Here is a 20933-nt window from a genome sequence, read left to right as displayed (position 1 = left end):
GGGGCTGGCTTTCAGCATCCCCGCTAGTAAAAGTGTTCCAGCACCACTGTGGAGACGCTCTCCCACCGACATAGTGCAGTCCACATCGGCACTTACGTCGCTCAGGGGGTGGTTTATTCATATCCCTGAGCGACATAAATTATGCCGACATAAACTGTAGTGTAGACACAGCCTGTGACAGGTTAGCTGGCAGGATCCTATAGCAGAGGCTGCACCAGGCAGCATTGGCTCTCCCTGGCTCTGCACATGCTAAGGCTGGACATGGTTTAAAGGAAGCAGTGCTGTGCTTTAAGAATGATGCCAGTGAGTACCGTGCTGTGTGTTTTATTTTGCATGTTTATAGGGCTGTGATCTGATGGCACATGGAACTCACCGGTCCTTGCGTTCATGGTGGCTGGGACGCTCTGCTTGCTATCCATGATGGCTGATATCCCAATTCCATATTCGGTTCCTGGCACCAGATCTGCCAGCAGATACAAAGAAAGACAGGTTATGCTTATGTGTGTGTGCATGAGTGTGTGTGTATTACCAACCACATGATTGTATCTCCTTTGCTTTGCCTCACCCCTTGGCATTCTCTCTTCACTATCAACCTTGTCATGGCAACTCCACGTTCTCCTGTTGCTGTCTAAGTGCTTATAAAGGGCACAGTATTTATGGTATCTAGGTGCTAAGGTTGCTGCTGAAAATTTTCCAACAAAACTATTTGGCAGTGCTGAATTATTTTCTGGGGTATCAAGTGCCATTCCGAGATGTCTCTAAAGTGAAGCAACTTAGAGAAATCTTAGGAGAAATTGAACGGGACCTTAGAAAACAACTTCATATTGTGAGAGTTCATGTGAACAAGTGTCCGAGGAAGCTATTGGCCATGCATAACAATTTCTGATGGCCCTCCAAAGGCCAGGGAAGTGGAATCATGCTACATATTCTTGATCGCCATCTACTGGCACCTTATCTATTAGCTATTTATATATGTACCTATAGAGACCACCCCTGTAGCATCTATCACCACAAAATTTTATTTTGCTTTGCTACTGTTAGAGATGTCCCAATTTCTCCAAGACTGCTCGGTTACTCTATGACAAGGATAGACCTCTAGCTTAGAACGTAGCATGCTGTCACAGTTGACTGATCAGTGCAAAATCTGGAGTTGTGTCTATCTGTAAAATTGGGGGAGTAACACTTTTATACCTCACAAGAGTGTTGTGAGCATGATTTAGGGCTTGCAGCTAGCTGGGGTGTAAATCTTCCCAGCCCTAGCCTGCCGCGCACTGTGTCCGATGCACACTAACAGTTCCTTAGTGCAGTGGTCTCCAAACTTTTTTGATCGTGCACCCCTATCAGTAAAAAATTTTTGAGCACACACACCCTGCCGCGCCGGCTCTATCATTTTTGCCAAAGCAAAAAAAAAAAAAAAGCCGCTCGGACTCCCGCCCGAACTGACGAAGCAAAAAAAAAAAGCGCTCCTCCTGCCGCGCACCCCCAAGGATCCTCTTGCGCACCCCACTTTGGAGACCACTGCCTTAGTGCACTCTGATCTACTCCTGTTTCAAAGCGGGGTACATCAAAACATGCTAGGGTACTGTTAGTGTGTGGCAGCAGGGTCCACGTGGCCAGTGAGTACAGGGTAGATTCATGCCCCAGCTTGCCATGGACTAAATGTTTGTGTAGACCAGCACTGAGTTAATATTTTAGACCCTGCTTTGAAAATGGAGAGCACTACAGAACCGCTAAGTAATATTCTTAGAGGTCAACAAATGTCCATGTAAGTTGTGTCTTGATTTGGGCTGGAGCGGTTGGCTCTTTTGGGAGCACTGCATACATTGTTGGCTGGGGAAATTGGATTATTCTAACAAAGACAAGGCAATGTTTTAAAAGCAACTATTGAGACCTGCTGTAGTTGCTTGTAAAAAGACAGAAATTCAGAGCGAGAGACTCAGCCAGAGAGAGATGGAAATGATAAGCTAGCGTTATTTGTTACCAAAATGATTTGACATCTAACATTGTCATCTGCGTTTCTTATTTTTGCGGTGTAGATGAAATGGTCAATAATTAATAAAGGAACAGTCTTTTGCTCTGAGAGCTGAAACAAGCAGGTCCTAGACTGCGGTAGGCACAACCTGTGATTTCTGACTCAGGAGATTGAAATCTAGCTAATTTCCTGGGCACCGATCGCAGATCACTATTTTATCTAGGTGGAATATCTCATGGGTTTGTCTGTCACTTCCTTTTGGTTTCTGATGGGTTTATTTCTCTCCTGCCTGGCCATTATTGATCTTTCCCATCAAGTTAGATAAAGCTGTAAAAAAACAGCAGCCAAGCAAAACTCATTTCCACAGAAGCAGCATTGCCAAAATGGGACACAGCAGCATGCGGGAGCCCCTATCTGGGGACAATCTCTGACCCCTCCCTGCCTTCTGTGGACTAAGAGGCAGGGAACATAGGTTGTATTCACTGCCACTGAACTGCTAGGTGGCCTTCAATTCACATCATCTCTTTGGGCCTCTGTTCTCCCTGCCACCCTTTGCCTGTCTTGTCTATTTAGGTTGTACTCTCTTGTCTCTCTCATGACGCATTTGTGCAGCACCGAGCACAACGGAGCCCTGATCTCAGCGGGGGATTGTAAATGCTACTTTAATACAAGTAATAACGATCATTTAGGCACCAAAGTAAGTGTCATAATTGGGGCTGCTGGGTGCTGAGCCCTGTTGAAAATCTGGCTCCAATTGTGGGTGCTGAGCACTTGGAAATATGGCTCAAAGCTGCTTGGAAAATCTGGCCCATAGTGCTTGCAGGGATCTGTTCCATTGCTACTTCTCCATCTGCTTCCACCTTGATCAGGAAAGAGAGCATGGTCTGGTCACTGTTAAGGCCTAGGGCAGTAGGGAGGTCAGGGCTGGTGGTGTGGTTCTCAATAAGTGCTCAGAGTCCTCGTGGTGACACATGTAATCGGATTACAAAGGACTTCATTCTTTTCTCTGGCCAGAGGCACAAGGACAGTGAAGCTGAGCTGCTAATCCTTCACCAGCTCCAATTAGGCACTGCGTAATTAGTGAGGGGTGAATGGGGCATGTGGCCACTCCAGAGGTCCCATTCTGTGCACATTCCCTCTCGGCACAATTATGAATAGGGGAACTCAACCCTTACCTACCCTTTTAACAGCTGTCAAAACGTTCCTCAACTCCCCACCCCAACCCCAACCCCGCATCCCCCACTGTGATACGAGCACCAATCCCTGTGCGAGCTATACATAATGGCAGTCTCCTGACTTCCCACCCAGCCCTTGGAGTGCTGAGCCCATGACTCCTACCCACCTTCTTTGCCCCCATCTGGGTGTACAGAAAAAGGAGACTCACAGGGCTACGTAAATGCCAAGGCCAGTGCTGCAAAAGGATCAGAGGTTTGGGTAAGTACCACACCTGAATTCAGATACTGCCCGCACCATACTCTCCAAACCACTTGGGTTTGCAAAACTGGCCTGGCAATCTGTCCATCTTGTGAGATTTCCAGTACTTCCTGCTACTTCCTGCTGGAAATACTAGGAGATGGCCTTTTCCTGTCCAGGTATGCTCCAGGAAGTGCGGATGCACATGAAAGTTTTTTTTTTTTTTTAAAGTGAAATAATAAATGGAAACTTCTGCCACTCCCAGGGTTCTGCATGTCAAGGGCTGCTAGGAGCTCTGAAGAGGCATCGGAGAGCCAGCACCCCATAAACCATGCTGAAACTTTAAGGGTTGCAGGGTCCCCACCACCAGGCTGTATCTGTGCAAGAAGACAAGCAGTGGAGGCAGCCAGTTTCATGCCAAGAGAGAGAGACAAAACAAACACTAAAAATAAAATCCCCCATTAGGGCGGAACGTCCTTGCCAATGGAATTAAGGGAAACACGTTTCATGCTTCTGTGTAGCACAGAGATGCAGCACAGACCAGCTACTGAATCTGTGCAGCACCTGAGTGCTGCTTTCCCAAACAGTTAAACAGAGATGAGTAATATATTCTCCCCCGGCTCCTTCCTTCCTTTTGTACTCAGGATAGGAATCCTCCAAGGCCCATGTGTGGTTGTGTATGAGGATGAGTGATGGACAGCAGTTCCATGCCAATCTCCGCACTAGAGCTGGCCAAAAACCAGGGAGGAAGTTGGCCAAAGTTTAAGAATAACCGTCAAGGTTATTTTTGTTTTGGCAGTTTTCAAAAGAAACGGTATTTTCAGTTATTGGACTTTTTTTTTGCAAAAATGTTGAGGTTTGGAATTTTTAATTTGCTCTTCCATCTCCCCTGTTTCCATTTTGGCCACTGCAAAGGGGAAGGAAGAGAGACTGAAGCAAGGAAGGGAGAGGCTAAAGGATCAGTGGAGAAGGACCAAATAAAAATCGACAATGTGTGTTTTTCGATTTCATGGGGGGAAAGACCCTGGAAAATTAAAATTAAAAAATTCCCCACAACAATATCTGATTTTGAAAAAAGACTGTGTCCACCTAAACTGTTTAATTCCAGTACCTACTCTGCTCATTTGCCAGGGTCACAAAAGTGATCTTCAGTCCTTTCTACTCCACAGCTCTGTCTGTGCCAGATCCTTGGCTGATGTAAAGAGAGTCCAATGGAGTTACACCAGTTTACATCAGCTGAGGATCTTGTCTTAAGCATCTATTAATTTTCATTGCTGCCAGCCCTGGCAGCTAATAAAGCTATAGGAGAGGGAGCTGGAGTATTTTCTGGATCATGTATCATCAACAGAATGGTTAACTAAGTTCTGTTTGCAGGACCTCAATTACTGTGAGGCAGTGCTAGAAAGGAAGGACACAGCTTGACTTTCAGATCCCAGGCTTGGGTTACAGGGATAGCACCTAAGAAGCCCTACTTTCACCTTCAAATGGAGCAAAGCTGGCAGGCACCCTCATGAGACAATTACATGGGGCCTACTGTGAGAAAGACCTGATTTTCCATGTGTGTTGTAGGAAATGGGCATGAGCTAGTTCACTAAACCGGCCACTTGGTGGCAATGCCATTCCACACACCAGGCTCTCCCCTAGCCCAACAAAAACAGCTGGACTGTGAAATCATTGGGCACGTTGGCACACGTGGCACTGGTATATCAGTATCCAGATGTGGGGACGAGCAGTAGCTTAGGCCAAAGGCAAAGATCATTAGATTAGGAGATATCCTGGGTCACTGGGCTGGCTTTAAGTGTGGGCTGACCAAGAGGCTGCATTTCAGGGGGCACCGTGATGCTGGCTGGAATTCAGCTGCAGGAAGAAACCATCTGGCCAGAAGACCCCATGTGCTGTGATCCCCTCCCAAAATCATGTGCTGCAAGAAGAGGCCGAATGGCCAGCAGACAGGTCCCCTACTCTATCCAGGGGGAAGGAAATGGAAACCAACAGGCTGCAGGAAAAGAGAGACAGGAGGGGAACTTGGGAAGGGAAAGAGATTGAGGGCTGGGGGGAGAGCCTGAAATATTCTTTAGCCAGGTGTCAGCCCACCTAGGGCTGATTCCACTGGGGAATTTGGTTCCCTCCGTGTGAACATACCGTTCTTTCTTCACTGCAGCACCCAGCAATGTACTGGATAAACTCAGAAGCACAGCTCTTTCCAGAGAGTAATGAAGATAACTCTGTTTTCCAGGCAACCGATGGCAACATTACAGCCCATCCAAATAGCTGCATCACTGCTTTCCCTCCAGAGGCCATCCTACTGCCCACTGCTCATGGTGTGCTGAATCCTGGCTAGAGCTGCAGCGGTAGTGGGTGTAGGTATCCCAAGGGCTGGGCAGGCTGATGGGGTAGCTGAAGGCAAATGCTGTTACTAGCAGCATAAAACCTGACCCAGTTCTCTCCCTCTGCATCCCACACAAAACAAGGAAGAGTTGCACGTTGACAGGGCCAGCAGAACGTTCCTTGAAACTTGGTTCTCTCCTGCTCCGAGTGCCTGGAGGCATGAATGCAAGGCCACCTACGTAGAGCTCTTTGCGGCAGCAGAACTTCTTCTCATCAAGCTCTCCACCATCTGCTCCTCACTGCACTCTGACTCCAATCCAGTTAGACTCCCTTGGGGGGATTAGAGAAGCAACGTTAGCCTTGGCCGTTATTTGGCTGGGAGCTCTCTAGGGTAACCGCCGATGCTGAGGAAGTGGAGTTAGATATTCAGCAGAAGCCATGCATCCCCTGGAGTCAGCAGTGGTGCAGTGCTCAGTCATGGTGTTAGGAGTTCTGTGCTGGTGCACGTACTGGCGTTTGGGTGGCATGTAATCCCCAGCTGTGATCCTTATAGATGTTACGGCACTCATTGCAAAAGTAGGAACATTAGCTCTGGAGACCTGCTCAGCTTCCAGTTTGGCTAATTACCTTCTGCTGACCTAAATTCTTCCCACAGTTTAAGTGGATACTGCTAGTCGTCTTCCCTTCCCTTCCCTCCCCCAGCGGGGGTGCAGTGTGGCTGTGCTGTTAAAGAGCTGCCAGACTTCAGTGATGGGCAAAGTGATTCCTCTCTGTCAATTGCAGTGATTTCTGTTATAACAGAGCAGTGTTTTACTGTGCTATAATTACACTGTATTTGGTTTCCTTATACGGTGCCCTGAGGCTTTCCATGAGAGTTGGAATATGATGATGATAATGATGGAAGAAAGACTCTATATAAAAATGAGTCACTTACACTGAGTCAGCTTCCAACTCTCTGGAGTTGAGACATGTGAAGGAAGAGTAACTGAAGAGCAAGGGGAAAGAATCATTACAGGGAATGCTAAAGGACAGTGCTCCCTTGGGATACAAGGTGGGTGGGGTAATAGCTTTGATTGGACCAGCTGCTGTTGGTGAGAGAGACAAACTTTCGAGCTTGCACAGAGCTCTAAGTTTTCCAGACCTGAAGAAACGCTCTATGTAAGCTCGGAGGCTTGTCTCTTTCACCAACAGAAGTTGGTCCAATCAAAGCCATGACCTCACCCTCCTTCTCTCTTGACTATCCTGGGACCGACACGGCTACAATACCGGAGCGATCTAGGAACACATTCTTAACATGATCCAGAGTGAAATCTCTTAGCACTGTATAGGAGATTGGTAATGGTGGAAACACCATTACAATATGAGAATAATTCTGGCCTCTGCATTGTGGAAAGGAGATCATCAATATGGGGGACACGCTAACCAGGGCCTTTCAAAGATCTGGATGCCTTCTTTGGAGAGGCTAGAGAGAGACCTGATCCAAGACCCCGAATCTGAACCCCTTTGGGTTTGAAGGAAGATTTGAGTACAGATCCAGTTGTTTCAGCTCCGGGCCATCTCAGTTAGAGACACTAGGTTGGGCTTCATGGAAGGAAACATGTTTCTGAGGGGAACAGAAAGCCTAGCTGTTACGAAACTGCTGGTGCTGATATTAACGGCAAGAACAAAGGGTGCCAGCTAAACCTGGGGAGACGTCATACCCTGCAGAATTCCAGGTGGAATTTCTTTACATGGAGCAATTAGAGGGAGACTCTAAGGTACTCAGACCCTTTACTCTCTATATAACCCTTTCAGTCGAATCTATCCGTCACCAACATTGTCCTCAGTAAAGCCCAGAAAGGCTCCCATTGATTCCAACAGGCTATGAATCAGGCCCCAACTCCATGTAGAATTTGGGGCCTAAATGACCTTGGCAGTGTCCCTTTAGTACAAGGAGTAGACTCAACAACATGGAAAACACCTATGAAGAATTTACAAAGGAATTGGACAAATGAAATAGCCCAGGGGTGAGATCCTGGTTCCACCCAAATCGATGGGAGTTTTGCAATCTCTTCAGTTGCTGAGGTAATGGACTTTTGGTGCTTGCCTCTCTTCACTGACCATAATTCCCTGTCTCGGAATCATAGACAGAAAATAGATTCTTCATCCAGACTCACCCTCTAGTGCCAGCTTGTGCCTTATGATTTTTATCATTATAAATATTTGCATTGTGGGAACACCTCGACGCTCCAGCTGAGATCAGAGGCTCACTGTGCTAGGTGCTGCACAGACACATTGACAAGCCATTCCCTGCCTCAAAGAGCTAACAATCCAAACTGACAAGACAGACCAAAGGGTGGGGGGAGGAAGTGTTGTTATTCCCTACAATAGACTGATCTAAGATTTTGTCTAGTCTAGTTTTCAGTGTCTCAGGCTCTCCGGAGAGGCCATTTGACACCACCAGCCTGTTCTCTTTAAGCCTGTCGCAGTTCTTCAGCATGTCTCTCAAGCCTTCCTTCTCCACAAATGCATGCCCGGGAAACCCCTTTATTGTGTTTGCTTTAATTGGCTTTACTTGGCAACAGCTCTCAGTGAAATATTTCAGTAACAGATTCTGCTCTTAATTACATAGAGGTAAATCCAGACTGACTTCATGGGGTGGATGATATTCATGTCAAGGAAGTAACAACAGATTTACACCAGTGTAATTGACAGCAGAATTAGGCCCATTTGCAGTACTTACTTTTCACTGCTTGTCTGCAAACGTCTCTGAAGAAAGCTGGCAGGTAAGTTAAATTAACATGGTTTCATGAGTCTGTGAAGTCTCCCTCTAATCAAATTCTGCTTCTCAAGGCAGTTGCCCTCATGAAATGCAGCAAAAATGACATCTAATATTGAATTTTGCACACACACCATTGTCACACTCACTGCTCTAATTGCTTTCCGGTCCTGCAGTCTTTTTTGTGATTAATTCTGTTGTGTTTGCAACTTTCCAACCGAGCAGAGTATGACCTGGGCTTTCCCAAAAAATCACTCGGTTTGCCCAGAACCAGATGCCACAGACACATGGGGGTTCCCGCTAGACAAGTGCCAGACCACTGGGGTATCCGCTAGATAGATGTCAGAGATGCAGGAGGATACCACGGATACTGCATGATCTTGTGTGTGGGGCAAGACCTGGCAGAGGTGTGGCTTCACTGTTATTTTTAGCCACGCTTGCTAGATCAAAGCTAGTTCAGGTATGTCTACAGGTGCTGCAACACACTTCCTTACTGCTGTGTAGACATACCCTAAGTCTCACCAGTGTCAATCAGGAAACTCCACTGAAGTCAGTGATGGGCGAATCAGGCCCAAGTTGTCTCAAGAGCATCTCAGTACATAGGGAGTGGGATGGAAGAAGCTGTATGTTGCATGGGCTTGGTCTCCCTCCCTGGTCTCCTGAATGGGGCCCAGTGCATGGAGAAAAACAGGCTGCCCATCATCCATGTAGATCCTGGCACGTCCACAGAGGGATTTACCTGTGAGGGTGGCCCGGGTTGTCAGGCCAGCGTTCCGCGGCACCAGCACCTCGTGGTACTGCTCGCCTGCTAGCGTGCTATACACCACCTTGTAGTTCTGCACCTCCGCCTCACTGTTGTCCCACTCCAGTTCCAAGCTGGCCAATGTTCGCAAGCCCACCCGGAGGTTCTTGGGTGCATCGATCTCTATACAAGATAAGAAAACAAATGCAGTTCCATCTGCCGGGATTGCCCCCATCTGCAGCTGAGGAAATGCTTTCATGTGTTGGCAAGGAATCCAAGCTGTGTTATTGTGAGACCATGGTATTCTACCACCCCAGACACTAACCGTGATCTAACCTGCAGGGAGTTGCACTTGCTGAGCTGTCTGGGTATCAAGGTAGTTATATGATCCCTGTCTCTGTGGTAGCTCAGCCCCCTACATTAATTCTTAGATTTTAAGGTCAGAAGGCTCTATTGTGGTCATCTAGTCTGGCCTCCTGCATAGCACAGGCCAGTGAATGGAGATGGACAGTAGAGCATCTCTTTTGTAAAAAGACACCCGATTTTGATTGAAAGAGTTCAGGTGATGGCGAATGCACCACATCCCTCAATAAATTGTTCCAATGATGAATTACCCTCGCTGTTTTTTTTTTAAAACAAGCATGTTGAAATTGAATCCACCCAATACCTCAATGAGGTAAGGAATTATTATTATTATTATTCCCATTTTACAGATGGGGAAACTGAGGCACAGTAAGGCAAAAAGTCTATGGCAGAGCCAAGATTTGAACCCAGGACTCCTCCCGAGTGCCTTAACCACAAGATCTTATGGCTCATCACAGACTCATAGGCAGGTAAATCCTGCCTTGATAGCATGCCTTGTTGTTTAGCACTGCTACATATTACTGTACATATTGTACCAAATTCTGCCCTCATTTACACTCATGCAACCCTACTTTGATCAACAGGATTGCACAGGTATATCTGAGGGCAGGATTCGGCCATTTTATATCCAGGGTATAACTACTTTTCGGTTCACAGGTAAAATTATACTCGGTAGATCCCATCTAACTGTATATTTTTGTTCATTTGTTTTTGGAGGGATTTTTTGATCATAACAACTCATAGCGATAATACAAGGAAAGGCAAATTCAGCAAATTGATAGCACTGTACATCTCATTCTAAATATATACAGTAGAGACACTACAGTTACTGTCATAGAAGCACTGGTATCCACTGATAATATATATGACAGGTAATTTATAAACCATAAAATAGCACTGAAATATGCTCTCTAGCTTCTCCTTTATGGCACGGTAAATTAAACCTGTTAGCCATCCACAGGCTTAGCATTAATTAAAGGTTTACCGACCGGTTAGAGTATTCATATAAAGTATCAAAATAAGATAACCAAATTTTTAACTGTGTCACTTTCAGTTGCTTGACGGCAGATTGTCTCAGGTGGCACCCCCCTCCCCCATCTCCTCTCTCTCAATTTGAATAGCTATAGATGGGGCAATTTTTTTCAAAAAATGGGTACCTAAAGTTAGGCTCCTAACTCCTCCTTCTTTAGGCATCTAAAGAAGTGCCCTTATTTTCTAAAGTACTTAGCTTCCAGTAGCTTAGTGCTTTTGAAAAATCAGGCGACTTATTTAGGTTCTTAAATATGGATTTAGGAGTCTAATTTCCATTTTTGCATATCTTGGTTATGGGCTCAAACTAATCTGAAGACCTGAATGTTCTTTGAACTTGCAGGGGCTGGCTAATAACCCAAACCCATGCCCTTGTGATGTGCTTACATACTATGGGGATGTGGGTTGTACTAAAACATAGGTCTGAACTTTGGGAAAATGGAGCTCTGGATCCAGCAGCACAACATACACTCATGGAAATTAATTCCTGTACCTTGTTGCATCTTGCAGCAAATCAATATCTCTGGGTTACAAAGCATTACCTTAATGCAATACTTACTGGGCAAAAATCAGCATAGCTCCATTGACTTCAATAGAACTACACCGATTTATACCAGCTGAGAATCTAAACCATTGTATTACACTGCAGACCTAGGATTTTTTTCTCCTGCCAAATACATATTGCAAATAGGACAGGCAAACAGATTCTGTAGATAGAAAGAGAGACAAGTACATACTGTAAAATTCTGATAGATGAGTATATACTGTAGAGGGAAACATACAGAGATACCGTACAGATCTGTCAGAGTAGAAAAATCCTTCACCCAAGAAGTATTTACCCTGATGCTATGCAGAATCAGAGATTATGCAGTGAGTCAGAGAGTCACAGTACAGTCGGCTTATATCGAAGGCTGTCATAAGACAGGTCTCATGGAGCTCAGTGGTGTTGGTTCAGCAGTGCGCATACAGGCAGCAGATGGCAGTGGAGGAGTGAGACGTTGTGTCTGGTCACTGCTCTAGTAAGAGGAGAAGACACTGGGCGTGACCCTGAAGGAAAGAGGCTCTACTCCCGTTACGAGTAGAGGAAGTGCGTTTAGTGTGGCAGCGTCTGTCTGGCAGTCCATTGTGTTAAAGCCAGTTGCCTACCCAAGCTGTCAGTCCATGAACTGGCCAGTTAGCTGGGTGTGTCTGTGTCTGTCAGTCAGTGTGTTGGCCTGTTTGTGGGGGCAGTCAGGCAGAAGGCCCTGATAAGTCTGTCAGAAAGGGAATCAATCTATTTGTGAGGGGAGCTGAGTCTCAGCCTGTGCGTCACTGATTCAAGTCAATCTGTTCGTCCGTCATCCAGTGAGTCAACCTGTTTGTTATGCGGGTCTCTTGATGGCTGGCTGTGTACTGGACTAGACTCTAGCTAGCCTTTTAAATGGCACCGACGTACCTGTTGTGAAGGTGGTGACAGCAGGGTCACTCTCGTTGGTCCCTCGGACCCCAGAGATAGAGACTTCGTACTGCGAGCCGGGCCTCAGGGCCTGCATCGAGTACTGGCTCAGGGGAGGCTGCAGTCGGAACGTGGTCTTCCCCCCTTCCCCATTCACCAGGCCATACTTCAGCAGGATGTAGTCTACTTTAGCTCGGGGCGGGGTCCACTCCACGAAGGCCACCGTGTCTGAGACATCTCGCACCAGGATTTGGGTTGGCCCATCAATTACTGGACAGCAAAGAAGCATGTTAGTTCAGGGAGTTAAACACAGACAGAAAACATGTCAATTGCATGGCATCCGGCCCTGGGGAAAGAGAGGGCTCAGTCTTGCTACATCTGATATTTGAAGTGGCCCATCACCACTTTCAACTTAGTATCCAGGCAATAGCAGGAGGAAAAGAACTAATGTGAGTTGTGACCCAAGATTCCAGCTCAGGGTCCGTGGATTAGAGATAGGCCTCCAGGCTATGCCATGCTGGCTAGATGAGTTGTTTGTGGCTGCCAAGCAATAGGATGTAGGGGAAGGGGTCTGTTAAAGGGTGGATAGATCTGAATAGATTCTTGGGTTTGGTTCAGGTTTAGAGTCCGATATGCCAAGATTCATATGGAGTGGGACTAAACCAAGAAGAGTAAGCCATACAGCATAGATTCCAAGGCCAGAAGGGACCATTGTGATAATTTAATCTGGCCTCCTGTATAGCAGAGGCCAGAGAACTTCCCTGAATCAATTCCTGTTTGAACTAAAGCAGATCTTTTAGAAAAAGATTTAAAAATCTATCTTGATTTAAAAATTTCCACAGATGGAGAACCCACCACAACTCTCAGTAAGTTGTTCCAAATGTTAATTGCCCTCACTGTTAAAAAATTGTGCCTCCTTTCTAGTCTGAATTTGTTTAGCTTCAACATCTAGCCATTCTATCTTGTCATACCTTTTTCTGCTAGGCTGAAGAGTTCTGTTCCCCATGTCAGTTATTATAGACTGATCAAGTCACCCCTTAACCTCTTTGTTAAACTAAACAGATTCAACTCCTGTGCAGTCTTTCACTATAAGGCATGTTTTCCAAACCTCTAATCATTCTCATGGCTCTTCTCTGAACCTTCTCCAATTTATCAGCATCCTTCTTGAATTGTGGACTCAAGAACTGGACAGTGTTCCAACAATGGTCACACCAGTGCCAAATACAGAGAAAATATCATCTCCCTACTACTCAATATTCCCCTGTTTCTACATCCAAGGATCATATTAGCCCCTTTGGCCAACAGCATTGCATGGGAAGCTTGTGTTCAGCTGATTATCCACCATTACCACCAAGTTCTTTTCAGAGTTGCTGCTTTCCAGGATAGAGTTCCCCATTCTGTAAGTAAAGCCTGCATTATTTATTCCCAGATGTATGATCTTACATTTGGTCATATTAAAATGCATATACTTTGAGATCCAGATCGCGCTGTATCAATGACCTCTTCTCTTCATTATTTACTGCTTCCCCTATCTTTGTGTCATCTGTAACCTTTACCAGTGATTACTTTATGTTTTCTTCCAGGTCTTTGATAAAAATGTTAAATAGCCTAGGGCCAAGAACTGATCCCTGCAGGACCCTCCTAGAAACATCCAGGCTAAATGATAATTCCCCATTTACAATTACATTTTGACACCTGTCAGCCAATTTTTAATAATCTGTGGATTTCCAGTGTGCTGAAAATATGAGAAGAGTTGAGAAAACAACTAGCACTTTCAAGAGACTTTTCAAAACTCGACATTAGTTACAATATCCCAGAGGTTCTACCCATCCTTTACAAAGAGAGAGGAGTTGTAGCCAGATCTCTAGAGCTTGGAGAGAGAAGGAATACCTCCTGGGATTTCCATTGCTCCCTGTTTGATCAGGAAATCCCACAAGGTTGTGTTGACATTTCTACTTCCTCTCTTAGAAGAAATCCAGAAGTGCAGGGACCACATGGAAATAAAAAATAATCTAAAGAAAAAAGTTACCTGGTGAAAAGTTTGGGTTCAAATTCTGGGTTGATGCTGTTTGATTCTAACTGCTTTGCCTGTCTGTAGGTATTGTAATGACAGGAGCCAAGCATCTGTGTATTGTTCATGTACTGTAGCAGCATTAACATGCAGTGCCTGCTGCACAGCCAATTCTGAGACTTATTTTCTACCTGGGGATCTGAGATCTATAAGCCAGGTTCATATTGTATGGAGGCTTGTTTGTTTGTTAGTTTTACTAGTGACAGCCTAAATTGTATTCTGTAACTAGTACTAAATGTGCTGGCCTTGTAAGCCAGGGTTTAGTTAGTGCAAAATAAAAATGTTTTTTTTTTAAGTGCATTTTGTATGTTGGACAGGTTTCATTGGATAATAAACATATACTGAATATCTAGATCTTCAGAGGGGGCTGAGGTGTATACATATTCCAAAATAGCTCTTCCTGTTTAACTGCAGATGTGGATGCTCTTATTCCAGAACAGGGAATCTTATTCCTAATTAGTTTAGTGGATTAAGATTGTAGGTGTTATATTAATGGGGCAATGCCTCCAAGTCCTGCACGGTTTTCTGCTTAGGTGGATAGAGTAATTAGTGGCTAAAAAAATCAAGAGTTTTCAGCCACGGAAACTGCTGTTGCTACTGCAGAAAATGTGGAGCTTGCGTTTTTGGCTTGGATTTTCAAAGCTGCCTAAGGGGGTTAGGTTCCCAAACCTCAATGAAATTCAATGGGATTTGGGCATCTAGCTCCCTTATGCAACTTTGAAAATACCAGCCTCCGTGTGAACATTTAACATGGGAGTGTTAATGGACTGTAACCTGGTCAGCATCTGTCTTGAATCCGGTGAATTCCTTGTGACCAGAGCTGGGCAAAACTTCAGTGGAGAACGTTTGAACTACATCGGCAAAGCTGTAGACGTTCCAGCCCCACCCACTGGGGTCTCTCAGAGGTTGGTGCGCCTGGACTGCGCAATGGCTTTGAGTGGAAAATCCTGTTTCTGCTCAAAACAAGACAAGTTTTGGCTGTTTCAGCTGAGCTTCACGCTGAGATTTTGGGTTCATTGCAACTTAAAACCAAATGGATGGGGTTCCACCCTCCCATGAACCAAAACAGAACAGAAAGGCTCGCATTAGAGAGTCAACCAAATCTCCAGATTCAAAAATCTCTGGAGCTTTAGGAGCAGTCATATCCAGATCCAGGCTCTGTGGCTGACCCCTCTCTGTATAATGGGCCAAGCCAAACCAACCCCCCAGATCTAAACCCCCACATGCTGGGAAAGCTGGGATCCAGCAGCTTGAACCCATCTCTTTGCAGTTGGAGCCTATCAAGAACCACACATTGTTGAGTTCGAGGCGGGGATTGTGGGGTGAAATTCTATGGCTTGTGTTTTGCAGGAGGCCCTTCTGGCCTGAAGATTTATGAATCTACTAATCTACTTTGCACGATCCCTTATGAACTGAAAGCACTGTGAGTTTGAGGCTGCTCTATGTGTAACAGCTTCACTAGTTAGGGGAATGGAAACATTTAGTCATGACCAGTAGGTGTCTCTATTAAGCCACGTTACACAAGCAGCTGCTAAACACACAAACAAAGCAATAGGAAAGAATTTGTGTTTGTTTGCGGAGATCAAGTAGACTAACATCTGCAGCAAGATGATAGATTCTCTCCTCTAATGTTAGAAAGACCCTCCTGTGCTGACTGTAGAGACCTCTCTGTTATATTGTGCTTTTTAGGATAACTTTCCTAGGAGCCCTTCAGTCTCCAGCTCCATTAAAGCCCTAATTAGCAACCTCATTGGAACAGGTCTCTTTGTTACCTTCACAGAGCTGTTGAAATGTGTGTTTCTGTTTGTAAATGGTGTGGCCGGAGGGAGCTATCTGCCTGGCTTGCAAGGATTCAGAGTGAGAACTTAGCTATGTGCTTTGCCCAGTGTTACCTTTGACTCAGCAATTAAAGGGTTAATTAGCTCTTGGCGTACACACCTGGAGACTCTAATCTCGTCTGTCTGCGGGGGAGACTGATGGGCTTGTGGCTAGCATAAAAAATTGGTTCCGAAGAGACCTGAGTCCATCAATGTGAGGCTGGGAATGATGATTATCTGTTCTGTTCATTTCCTCTGGAGCACCTGGCATTGGTCACTGTCGGAAGATGAGATAGTGGGCTAGATGGACCTTTGGTCTGACCCAGCATGGCTATTCTTATGTTCTTGAGGGCCCTCAGCACCTCCCCGGATTTGGATCTTAACGTGTTATCTGGGTGTGCTGGTGGACTACATTGGTACAAGCGCTTTTGGGGAACTGGGAACACTCAGTCTCCATCCTCAGAAATGTGCCTAAGGTGAGATCACTAGAGGGGGGAAACTTACTTGGACAGAACAAAAATAACAGGAGTACTTGTGGCACCTTAGAGACTAACAAATTTATTAGAGCATAAGCTTTCGTGGGCTACAACCCACTTCTTCGGATGGACAGAACAATAATTGATCTGAGCCTTCACTTAGAACCGAAACTGGTCCTTGTTTGAGCTCAGTTAACGTTTCTCCATGCTTTCCCTGCACGAGCATCAGGCCAGGAGTGGGGGGAATTGTATCTAGCTAGGGGCAGATAGTTATCCCAGTCTGTAAGTTTGTTCCTACATGGGTCCTGGAGCTTTGAGCCCAGGAACTACAGTTCCCAGGATGCACTGGGGAGTGTGGGGGAGAAAGGAGAAGGAAAGGAAGCATGTGAGCTCTATGCAACAGTGAGGGGAATTAGTTTTCCCTTTGCTGTTATCAAGCTCACTGAGTCTTCCGCAAAGGGGTTTAAGTACAAAAGAAGTGTCAAAATACTGGGAGAGGGGCTGTTCTTGCAGTGCTTCTGCACCCGGTTTGCAGCCCACATGGAATTAGATCATTCAGATAAGCCCCCAGATTTCAGGGCATTTGTTTAACCCATATCATCATTCAGTTTAGAAGTTCATCCATCTTTAGTGTGTCTTTGAGACTGAAATTGTACAGCTCCGTCAGGTGTTATTAGCATAACTGGACCTGTGCCACAGAATTTGCATTTGTGTCTGACTTTCCCCCAAGTTCAAAGTGGGAGGATTTGGCTCTGATGTTCCAGTCCAGAGCTGTCTCTAATTATTACTTTCCTTGCAGAAATGATGTAGACCGAAGTAATCCCTGGTGTAAGTCAATGGTGTTACTCCATGGGTGAATTTGCCCTCTTAGGCCTGGTCTACACTTACCCCCCAAGTCGAAGTAAGGTACGCAAATTCAGCTACGTGAATAACGTAGCTGAATTCGACATACCTTACTTCGAACTTACCGCGGTCCACACGCGGCAGGCAGGCTCCCCCGTCGACTTCGCGGTACTCCTCTCGTCTAGCTGGAGTACCGCAGTCGACGGGGATCACTTCCTGGTTCGATTTATCGCGTCCACACCAGACGCGATAAATCGAACTCGGAACTTCGATCCGCAGCCGTCGAAATACCCGGTAAGTGTAGACTAGCCCTGAGTTTATCTAGCAGAGAGTAAATCCAGTGTTGCAAGTTACCCTTGATAAGGAGGGTGTATTTGGATAAAATGATCAGAATCCTCACCTGACCCTCCAAGCAAACCCAAACCTGCATCTTTTCAGAGGTTAAAAACATTTCAGTTTTAAGCCAATGGAGCTACACTGATTTACACCAGCTGGGGATTTGGCCCATTGTTTGACTGTATTGTCGGTGAAAGGTGCATGAACAAAATCCTGGAGACTGGATTCTTCTTGTTACCCAGGGAACTAGTACAACATTGGCAGCAGAAATGTAAACTACCCCACACCCACCCATCAATGTGCTGCTGCCATGCTCTGGTGGGACCACCTCTAACGGTGAGAGGGGAGTTGAGTCTCCAGGGCCTATTTGTTCCTTGGTTCCTCTGCTGAAACTGCCAATTAATGCCAATTGTGTTGGTGTTTTCTGTGATATGAACGCACATCCCTTGGGATCTGTATTGAGACCAGCACCTCATTTCACTTGGCTCAAATGATCCCCGCCGTCAGGTGATACCAGCCTTCAGCCTCTGCCGAACTGGATTAGATCTGACCTGCTGACCTGGAGGTGAAAGGATAGCTACACAAGACTGGGACCATGCCCTGTTCTGGGTCTGGAAAGACAGAGCATGCCCGAGGGCTAAAGGATGGAGTCACTCACAGGTGGAGATGCTGTCGGAGGTTGGGGGGCTCCTGGCTTGCTCCTTGAGGGCTACCACATTGACGATGTATTCTTCCCCAGGCTTCAGTCCAGTCTGGTTGAAAGTGGTGACACTGCTAGGAAGCTGTGCGATGACGCCACCTTCGTTGTTCTAGGGAGATTAAAAAAGAAATCCGCACAGAAAGTTGGGGAGGGGGGAGTCTGAAACTGGTAACGTATTAAAAGGATGCAGTAGTTGGAGAAGATAATGGGGTTAGATGCCAGGTCAACATGGCCCCAAATATAGAGCATCAACAATCACTGGGGATAATGTACCCACCTGGGGAAAACTTACGTACTCCCTGCATGTCTGCTTCATAAGTGACCCTTATTCACAGTAGTGACATCTTACGCATTCAATTATTCCCATTGTTTTCAATGGGCCTGCAGGTGTGGGGAAGTGCTCATAAATGTGCATAAGGGCTGTACAGTCTGTCCAAAAGGTATTACATGCCTCAGGATGGGTGGACTCTTTTGCCAAGGGTCCCAATGCCCCCTCGCAGCCAGCAGAGTCAGATGCATCTCATGCCGCTCACCCCTCAGTTGTTGCTTCCAGATGGCTGGAGGGCAGACAGCATTTTTGTCAATCCCCGTTTTTATCTAGTGTGCGTGTGTGCGCATGTTCAAGCTGGTAGAGCGACTCCACATGAGAACAGGCAGTGAAAAGGGTCCAGGATTCATTCCTCTCTCTTTGCTGGCACTTCTCGGCTGCCAGGAGTCTCTTGTGGTTTATATATAGCTATGAAACTACAAGGCCTTTGTTTTTGGCACACAATGCTTTTGAAGTATCTCTATTAAGTCTTTATACTCCATGTATTTCCTCTGGAAAACGTAAGTCTTTAAGCAACTGTAAATGTCACCTTTCCGGCCAGTGTTAGCCAAATGAAACTTTTCTTGTCATTGTCTTCACTAATAATATACTAAGCGAATCTTTTCACATAGATTTCCATTCACAATCTTCCTTTTTCTCATGAAACTAGGAATCTTCCACTTTACCCCTAAATTGCCATTTTACCTTTTCTAATATTCTTTTCTTTTTTTTAAACCTCCTTGTGGCTTTGTCATTTTCTCTGAGCTCTATTGTTTTGCAGAGCCGTTCCCACTATTGCTGCAAGTCTCATTGTGTTTTTTCCTTTCACACAGAGCCACCATATATTTGCCATCTGAAATCACTTTTATTTTATATTATGGAGCAACAGCAACAAGAAAGACCAGAATTAAAGTCTCCTTACAAGAGTACAGGGGATCTATCTCTATAGCAGTCTGCAGGGATTGTGAGAACAAAAGAGTTGCTGTCTCACACAGAGTTCTTAGAAATATGAGGTACAGTGCACAGAAAGAAATGGTATCCTACTTTCATAGCCACATAAACCACAGCTTTAATGTTAATGTGATACTATTGCTGTAGGGTATATTTACTTTTCACTCTTGATGCTGTTTGTTTAATGTTTGCATTTCTTTCCACTAAACAATGAAAATAGCTGGTCAGTTTCATTTTAGTTATAGTCAGTGTCTAGTTGCTTTTCACTTTCAGGGTTTTAGAATGGCAGTGCAATGGTGTGATGTTTTGGAGGGAAATATTGCTATTTGGAATGTTTTAAAATACCTTGGAAATGTTTCTGTTGGTCTTAGGATTTTAAGAATTTAGTTTTACAAAATTTAAAGTTGGGATACATTTGACCTGACAAGTTCCCTTGAAATTTACAGATAATGCATTTAGGCTGAGATTTTCAAAGCCACTGGAGGGACTTGCCTGTCTTTATTAATCACACACTGCAGCGTGATTATTATTTCTCCTATCATGTAGAGCACCACTGTTTATAAAATTCAGATTCCACACAAACTTTTTCTACTGTACCTGTCCTGTTCCATTCCAAGGTGTTACTTGTACCTGTACTGTAACTCCTCACTTAACTTCCTCCCACTTAACGTTGTTTCGAAGTTATGTCGCTGCTCCATTAGGGAACATACTCGTTTAAAGTTGTGCAATGCTCCCTTATAACGTCATTTGGCTGACTTTACAAGGGAGCATTGCACAAGTCCCTCTTCTCTGCTTCCTCCCCCTCCCTTCCTCCCTCCCTCCCAGTGCTTCCCACAGCTGTTTGGGAAGGGAAGCTAAGAGGGCCCCGGCCTGCAGCTCTAAAGCCCCTTTCGGAATGCGGCCCTGCGAGCACAGGCCGGAGGACTCAGGAGGAGCAGGGACAGCCGCGCAGCCAGTGGCCAGAGAGAAGCGTCGCTTTCCCCTTCAAAGGGCCGCTTCTCTCCGGCCGGCTTTGAAGGGGAAAGCGCTGCTTCTCTCCGGCCTCTGGCTGCGTGGCTGCCCCTGCTCCTCCTGAGTCCTCCGGCCTGTGCTCGCAGGGCCGCATTCCGAAAGGGGCTTTAGAGCTGCAGGCCAGGGCTCTGGGGCCCCCTTAGCCCAGGGCCCTGCAGCCCCTAAAGCCCCTGCGTTCCGGGTTGCCCTGCCTGTGGGGGGAGGGGGGCAGCTCCCAGAATCACGGCTCCCAGAATCGTGGCAATGGGGGTGGTGCTGCGCTGCGCAGAGCCACCTGCACACCCCCTGCACCAAACAGGAGCTGCCCCAGGTAAGTGCTCTGCACCTCCCGCCTGCCCCAGCCCTGAGCCTCCTCCCGCACCCCCACCCTGAGCGCCCTCC

General features: G+C 46.0%; 1 protein-coding gene across 1 annotated transcript in view; it reads right to left on the bottom strand.

Moving 5' to 3' along the window:
- TNR (tenascin R) overlaps positions 1–20933 on the bottom strand; it is a 63725-nt gene that overhangs the window by 22317 nt on the left and 20475 nt on the right. The window contains exons 5-8 of the mRNA XM_065409041.1: positions 18242–18392; positions 12041–12310; positions 9211–9396; positions 374–463 (exon numbers count right to left, since the gene is read on the bottom strand). Of these exons, the coding sequence (XP_065265113.1) occupies positions 374–463; positions 9211–9396; positions 12041–12310; positions 18242–18392 (697 nt within the window). The remainder of the gene's footprint in view (positions 1–373; positions 464–9210; positions 9397–12040; positions 12311–18241; positions 18393–20933) is intronic.

This window comes from Emys orbicularis, chromosome 8 (genome assembly GCF_028017835.1).
Source record: "Emys orbicularis isolate rEmyOrb1 chromosome 8, rEmyOrb1.hap1, whole genome shotgun sequence".
In the NCBI taxonomy this organism is placed as follows: Eukaryota; Metazoa; Chordata; order Testudines; family Emydidae; genus Emys; species Emys orbicularis.
This window is presented reverse-complemented; position numbering and strand designations above follow the sequence as displayed.